Source organism: Mastomys coucha, unplaced genomic scaffold, assembly GCF_008632895.1.
Source record: "Mastomys coucha isolate ucsf_1 unplaced genomic scaffold, UCSF_Mcou_1 pScaffold21, whole genome shotgun sequence".
In the NCBI taxonomy this organism is placed as follows: Eukaryota; Metazoa; Chordata; class Mammalia; order Rodentia; family Muridae; genus Mastomys; species Mastomys coucha.
This window is the reverse complement of record NW_022196904.1, coordinates 143,643,407-143,651,307: the sequence shown is the minus strand read 5'-3', so window position 1 is coordinate 143,651,307 and position 7,901 is coordinate 143,643,407. Positions and strand designations below refer to the sequence as shown.

The 7,901-nt window shown below is 43.0% G+C and overlaps 1 protein-coding gene across 1 annotated transcript; it reads right to left on the bottom strand.

Moving 5' to 3' along the window:
- Positions 1 to 348: 348 nt before the first annotated feature.
- On the bottom strand, positions 349 to 4,793 carry LOC116103606 (macrophage-expressed gene 1 protein). Its single transcript, XM_031389797.1, has 2 exons — positions 4,666 to 4,793; positions 349 to 4,402 (listed from the first exon to the last, which is right to left on the bottom strand). Exon 2 carries the CDS (start codon positions 4,380 to 4,382, stop codon positions 2,220 to 2,222), a length of 2,163 nt encoding a protein of 720 aa, XP_031245657.1. The 5' UTR covers positions 4,383 to 4,402; positions 4,666 to 4,793; the 3' UTR covers positions 349 to 2,219.
- Positions 4,794 to 7,901: the final 3,108 nt, after the last annotated feature.

Here is a 7,901-nt window from a genome sequence, read left to right as displayed (position 1 = left end):
CACTTGACTGAACCATCTTCTCAGTCTTGAACACTGATGACTTAAAGGGCCCCTTATTTTCAGGCAGTTTTTCAAGTAAGCATTTATTATTAAACATCCTAGTAATCATAGGAACACAAGAACAAGAAGGGAGGTCCAGCCTCCCTTGTCACCAAACTGTCTCCATCTCTGATATCCCACGGAGTATGGTTTTCTCGAAAACCAGCCCTGGTCTTTCTGCATACCCCAGCCTTACAGTCAGGACTGAGCAGAGCCCAGGAGCCCCACCCGGGGACTTAGTGACTTGGCTTGAGGGTGACCTGGAAACCCCCATATTCTGACTTCATACAGACGAACACCAAGATAAAGTTTTGCCGAGTACACAGTTTAATGCCCATTTACACACATTTTTGTTAGTAGAGCTACATGTTTATGGAACCACTATTAAAAACTTCAACAGGAAGTGTCTGCATTAAAGGTCTGGGAGTCTTCTCCCAGGCCTTGCATTGCAGACTCAGTAAAGAATTCACAGAAGGAAGCCAGTATTTTCTGAAAGGTGACTAGCTTCAATGAAACATTAAAACATATCCCAAACCCACAAAGGACACAGAGGCTAAGGAGAACATTTTAGTGCTCAAGAGGCAGGTTTGATGGAGAGGTTTTGCAATCAGCCTCTTGGTAGGGCAGAGTTCAAATTCAGTCATTCATTCCTCTCTGTATCTCGATTAGAAATGAATGAGGGATTCTCCCCCTGTTCCTGGAGGCTGAGACACGTGGAGCTCTTCAGGAGGGCCTACTGTGCACAAGCGCTTGATTGTAAATATTAAAGAGAGAACGCATGGTCTTTCACAGAAGCGAGCTCACTGATGTGCTGTGGTGAATAGATACATGATTTCTAAGACAGCTGTAAGGGAATTTTTATGTTGTGGAGAATTAAATGTTCAGATATGAAAACTGAGCAAAACCTCAACTATTGTCTGGTGTCAGTCATGCAGCCTTCCAGACGCCGCACAAAAGCCACCCTGGATCTGAAATACATATCACGGCCCTTTCCAACTAACTTTGTGACATAAATCTTGTTTTGTTTTTAATCACCCCACCCCTCTTCCAAGCACTGTGAAAAAAGCAAATCCTAACAGGCAGAAGGCACCGCTGTCTCCATAGCTTCAGTTTCAGGAAGTAGTATTTAAGTGCAGGCTCATTGTGACTTGCGCATTTTTCACCCCTAAGAAAATAAAAGCTTCCTGCTGCCGTGTAAGGTGTGTGTGTGTATATCTCTCTGCACCCTCAGCTGAGGAGGGGAGACAAGGATCAAGACTGTCTGTAGAGAAGAAGGAGACGTGACACATGAACATGAAGCCATACTGATTGATTTGTCCAAACTAGAGCTCTGTTTAGTTCTTCATTTATAACCCTGTTAATTGACAGATCTAAGAATTCAAAATTTCCTAGAATACTCACATCGTCACCAGAACCCCAATTTTCATTCTTAATGTATTACTCGTTTCCTTACTTTTTCTTCATCCTTCACCCCCTAACAGAAATTTATAAGTGTTATATATATATATATATATATATATATATATATATATATATATATAATTTTCTCCCTGAGGACTTGTTCGCACTGTTCAGAAGCCCAAGACTGACCTAGATTAGCTGTGAGGAAGTTGGGAAGCGGAATTTTTGTAAACCCCACCCACCTCTCCTTCTCACATGCCTGTGAGGTGACTCATGGGGGAGGACACTGTCAATCAACACCACATGCAAGACTCCTGTGGCATTTCAGGGCCATGTTTGCCTCTTTGAAACAAGAGAAAAGAAATAGCGTACTTAAAGCACAAACTTCTTCAGCTCACAAACTGGAAAGCCTTTCAAATTCAGACTAAATGCACAATCTCCAAATCCCACTTCTCCACCTCCCCTTGTTTCGCACAAGTGCATTCAGGTAAAGACAACTATGAGAACACACACAAACACACACACACACACACACACACCTCGAGGCTTAGTCACAGTCCAGCTTTTTGCAAATGAATCATACCCCTCCCCACACCTCACTTAAAATGGCTCCTTTGATTTTCTGGTGCAGAGGCCTAAGAAAATACTCCCAGGGTTGTAATACCTGCTTCCTTCCTATTGCAACTGTCACTTCAGTCACTTAGGAAGGCAGAAGTAGAGAAAACAAAGCAAAAGATGTACTTAAAGCCATGGCTGGAAACTGTTTCCTTTGGAGACAATTAAGCTGGACTTGGATCCTGTTCTCCATTAAGGACTGATGCATCTGTTGCTAAGCTTCCAACCAAACTCTCTTGCTCCTCAATTTCCTGATAATCCTTTTTCTTGTACTTCTGAGTACCATAGATGGCCAAAGTGATGACAACTCCTAGGGCTATGATGACTCCCAAAGTGATTCCAGCAGCTTCCCCTCCTGGCATTCCATTACTGTCTCCATGGATGACTGTCATGGCTCTACGAAGCTCCAGAGGCTCTCCCAGCTTCCACTGATTGGTCTGAGGATCCTTAATCCAGGATCTGGCAGTGTCACTACTGGTCACTATGACAGTGTTGGTGGCAACTTGGCTCATGAGGGGTGGTTTGGTATAAGGTGGGAGTCTGACAGGGAGCAGAGTCCCTCCTGTGAAGATTCCAGCCTTGACACAGTAGGACACTTGGCATCCATCACTGATAACAGCTAGATGTTGGCTGAAGCCCCCGGGACACTTTTTCAGAGATGGTGCTCCTTTGTCTTTGGCAGTATCAGAATTAACCAAGGGGTTCCCCATTATACAACTGAAGAACCCACCAAAGGGGACTGAAAACTTGTACCCCAACTCATAATCCAGGGACACACATACCTTGAGGCTTTCAAACAGGTTCAGTGGAATGTAGCCTGCTGGGCATGACTGCGCATTTGTCATAGGGTTGATGCTCTTGTCAGTGAAGACTCCTCCAAAGAGAAGTCCTGAGTTGTCAGGTACTTGGCCAGTGGCTGCGCACCAATAAGCTCTAAATTCAGCCTTGGCCACTCGGAACACATCTTCACACACTGTCTTACAGAAAATCTTGAGGGTGCATTTCTTTTTACATTCCAGGCGACTGTAACCCTCCTCATGGGTCTGAGAGAGCAGATGGACAGGGGTGTAGCCAGAGGGACAAGAGAAATCACCAGTGAGCAGATTCTTCTGCTCTAGGTTTTGGCAAAGAACATCGCCTGACAGTTCAGTGCATTCCTGATAAACTCCACCAAAGGTAAAGTTGGTTACTATCGCATCACACGAATCATCGTCCATATTGGCTTGAAAATTGAAGTTGGGGGAGTCAGCGTTTGTGCAGCCAGGGTGAGTGTTAAAAGTGTAGTAGTGTCTCACAGCAGTTTCCACTGTCTTCGCCAGCTTCTTCACCAAGGGACCTGGCAAGCCTGGCAGCTTGTCAGGCTTAATGAAGAAATGCAGAGGCAAGCCAGCGCGGTCTATTGCCACTAGGTGGTTAGTGATGCCCTTCTGCCAGGTTTCTAAGGTGATGCCTGGATAGAAGGGAACCCCTCCAAAGCTCTGCACCCTGGAGTTGGTTCTGTTGGACAGGTAGCTCTTGGTCAAAGAGGTCTGAGAAGCATAATCTGTTTCCACTTTGAAGTTTACAACGTTCAAGAAGGCAACCCCAGCAGAGGCCGTCACAGTGTTCTGGCTGTTCTGATTGTCCAGCAGGAAGGAGGACCTTATGTGATCCTCCTGAACCAGTGCTGCCCCTGCATCCACACTGGTGATTACGTGTGTGCCATAGTTGAGGACCAAGAGTTCTGCCAGGTAGGTGGCCATCTTCGTCTGGTTTTTCTCTAGTTGGTCACAGATGTCCATAAGTGCCTTTGTAAACCCCAAGCTGAGCTCTGAAGTTGGGGTGTTTTTGACAGTGTAGATCCGGTTTCTTACCTGAACCCTGGTAGTTACAGCTTGGTCCTTTACTTGAAGGGTCTTCATCCTTTGGAACTCAGTAGAGAACTTGCCATTGACTTTGGAGAAAAGGGAGAGTTCTGTGTTGATAGAAACTGAGGTGGTGCTCTGGTAATTCATCCAGGATTCCAGGATTTCTGAGTTCATCTCCAGGTTGCTCTCTTTCTGAGGAATAGTATAGACTTCATCGGGGATGATGTACTGTCCATCTTCTGTGGTCTGACAGTTGGTGTATGTCAAGTCCATCACCCGTCCCATGTCTATATTCCTCAGGTTATCCCAGCCTCCTCCTGGTAGGACCTCCAAGACAGGTAGTTTCAGGGCATCCTTGCATATTTGAAATCCAGTCGTACCTGCCTCTCCAAGAGGCTTGTCTCCTTCAGCACACGCTATCATCATCCAGATGAGGACCAAGGCCATGAAGCCGTTCATGGCGTAGATGGTTCCAGCCATATACCAGCCCTAAGCATTCACTGGATGGGAAAGAAAGCAGTTGTTGAAACAGAAATTTCTACAGTTCTCCTAAAACCATCAGTTCCTCTTTATTCTGCTCCAATTGCAAAATAGAGAAATGAAAGCTGGTTGGGATATTAGTAACCATTAGTACCTTGTAAAAATTACTCTACACTGGATACACAAATACACACCCTTCAACCCCTCTCCTGTGCCCCTCACCCTGCCTTTCTTATACCAAAGTGGTTTGGCACCCAGCAAGAGCGTGGAATCAACACCGTACCTCTTCTCTGTCAGAAGGCTCTGTCTGGCTTTTGTTTCACTCTCTTTGACTGACTTCAAGATCTCCCTTTCTCTTCTCTTGTGAAATCACAATATTAGTTTCTTTTTACTGGAAATGCAGGAGTCAGTAGCAACCTTGTGCTTATTTACAAACCCCGCCTCCACTAGGCAGGCTACTCTGTGTCAGGACAAGTCTTAGATATCTCATTGGCACACTGAAGTTGGAGGCGGTCCTCTGAGAACGAAAGGGTAAAGAACGTTTGTGTGAGGTCTCATTGTTACAAACTCACACGGTCCTGGTCTGGAGATAGACTTATCTAGGGCTAAACTGCTCAGGAAAGCATTCCGTTAGCTGGGAAACCTCACCCTGAATTGCCCTGAGCATCCTAGGTGAGGGTGAGGGTTTCCTCTGTTTTTCTCCTTTCAGATAGAAATATTCAAGAGAAGACAAAAGCCACACTACAAATTTACAAATTTTGCTTTACTCAAAGCATACAATGGCCTAGGAGTATATGGGCATGTGTCCATACATTGGTCTGATTGTCTCCATGTGTGCAATTTTCAACTAAGTGGTAACTGACCACATGTTTAACTTTTATATTCAGTCAGCAAAGACATAGAAAAGAGGAAAGATGCTCCTTATTACTCAGATTAAAAGTACTAAAATTTGAGCAGAGCCTGAAAGGACAATCCAGAGACTGCTCCACCTGGGAATCCTTCCCATATTCAATCATCAAATCCAGACACTATTGTGGAGGCCAACAAGTGCTGGCTGACAAGAGTCTGATATAGCTGTCTCCTGAGAGGCTCTGCCAGTGCTCAACTAATACAGAAGTAGAGGCTCACAGCCATCCATTGGACTGAGCACAGGGTCCACAATGAAGGAGGTAGAAAAATGACCCAAGGAGTTGAAGGGTAGGGGAATGGCAGGGCCAGGAAGTGGGGAGGGAGGGGTGGAAACAGGGTTTTTTGTTTGTTTGTTTGTTTTGTTTTGTTTTTCAGAGGGAAAATTGGGAGAGGAGATATTATTTGAAATGTAAATAAAGAAAATATCTAATTAAAAAAAGCACTAAAATTCATGTTTTTTCTATTGTCAGAACAACATAATGAGTGTCCTTTTCTTGACATCTACCTCTTCTTTTTGTCAGGCAGTGATACCAGCTCCTTTAGATTTGTAATTCAGAGAGGTGTAGGTGTGTGCTAGTGATCAAATGTCAGGATTAAGGGAGGCTGACATGAATTACATAGTTGTAACACCTGGAGTGCCTCGGTTCATTTAGCAGCAGGCAGGGACTCTACAGCAGGTAATAGATGGCACCCTCACCCTCACATGGCACCCTCATAGAACCCCGGATCATTTTATGAGCAAGATGCAGTCCTAAGACTATAAAAGCAGACTCATGTTTCAGCCATGGGTTAAGGCTACCACCTGTGTATAGGCTATGAAGATCCCAGGGAACTAAGTTATCGCAGACTGTCATTGAGGCAGCAGCAGAGCATTTCTGAAGGATTTGAGTTTCCCTAGTCACTATCCGGGCTCCAGTGGTATTCTGTAAATTCATAAAGGCCTTACCATGGTTCCATTCATGCCAAGGTGTTTGTGGAAACTGACTCACACCAGCCTCCATCGAGGAATGAGTTTGTGAACAATGTCCAAGCTATACCAAGTTGAAGAACCTAGCCCAGCCACTGCAGAGGGTGCTCTAGTCCATATACAATCAGGGGTTCTATATGTATACCTCGGGAGACAGCACCCAGAGTTTAAAAGCTGAGAGTTGAATGCCTCTGAGTACTTGTAATTACTCAGTAAAAGTGCAGTCTTCTATTTTAACTGGGTTGTGCGTACTCATTTGATGACAGACAGGCTAACAATTTCCCCTTATTCTCTCTTTTCTAAGTCACGTTGAGGGCTGGGGATGTGGTTATGAGGGTGCAGTGTTTATTATGCAGGTATGAGGTCCTGAGTTTGGATCCTCAGAACTCCCCTAAAATGTGCACACAGCAGTGCATCCCTGAATCCCCAGTGCTGGAGAATCCCAAGAGACTGTTAGCTAAGTTTAGCTAAGATGGTAAGCTTCAGATTCAGCGAGAGACCCTGTCTCAAAGATAGATAGATAGATAGATAGATAGATAGATAGATAGATAGATAGATAGATAGATAGATAGATAGATAGATAGATGCAGTGGAAAAGTAGTTCAGGAAAAATTCTGATGTTAACCTCAGTCTCCTCCTACGTTTCTATGGGTGACTTCATTGGCACATATGCTTGCATATCACACACACACACTCACACCACAGCATGTATACACACAAGAATAATAAAAATAAGCCATAGATCCTGTTGAGACCTTGATATCCTGAAGTGAGAGGCAAGTAAAGTAAGCATAGACGGTTTGAAATTCAAGTCTTAGAAAATTGCTAAACAGTCTCTCACTTTTTCTGTTCCTTCTTTTTAGTACAATTTTCCACTCTAATATCGCATAAAATGGAAGAATGACAAAGTATTCTACAGACAACACAAGCTTTTCAAACAATGTTTATAATGAAAAATCATTGTGTTATATAATGATATGTAAAACACTAACATCATGAGCTCAGATAGATCAGGTATATAAGATTAGAGGCTCCATCGACAGTGTCTGGTCAATAGAGTTTGTTAAACAATATTTTTACTCTTAAACTTCCAGAGATTCTTGGTTTTCTTGCTTTTTCAACAATGAGAATGTCTTAGCTCTATGAGACTTTTTTAACTGAGCATTTATTAATTGCTAAGTAGCAATGAGTGTCAGTTTGTATTCGGTAAAACAATTCAAGCAATACAGATATATCTTTTAAAATTTTTATTTTTGATATAGAACACAATTAAAATTAAAACACAATTAAAACATTTTTCCATTCTCATTCCTTCCCACAATCCATCTCATGTTCCTCTCCATACTCTTCTTCAAATTAATGACCTTTTTAAAAAAACTAATTGTTAATGCATACATATATGTATATATACATGTATGTGTGTGCACATGTCTCTGTGTGCATGTGCTTAGGTGTGTACATGTGTGTGTATTTGTACATGTATGTGTATGTCTGTGTATGGTATATGTGCATCTGGATATGTATGTGTGTATGTACATGTATGTGTATCTGTCCTTATAAAGTTACTTGTATTATATTTTCAGGACTGACCATTTGGCACTGAATAACAAATTAATCCAGTTAATGTGTATATATATATATAT

Excerpts from the sequence above, each read along its gene's own strand:
- LOC116103606 (XM_031389797.1), bottom strand. The coding sequence starts at position 4,382 with ATGGCTGGAACCATCTACGCCATGAACGGCTTCATGGCCTTGGTCCTC.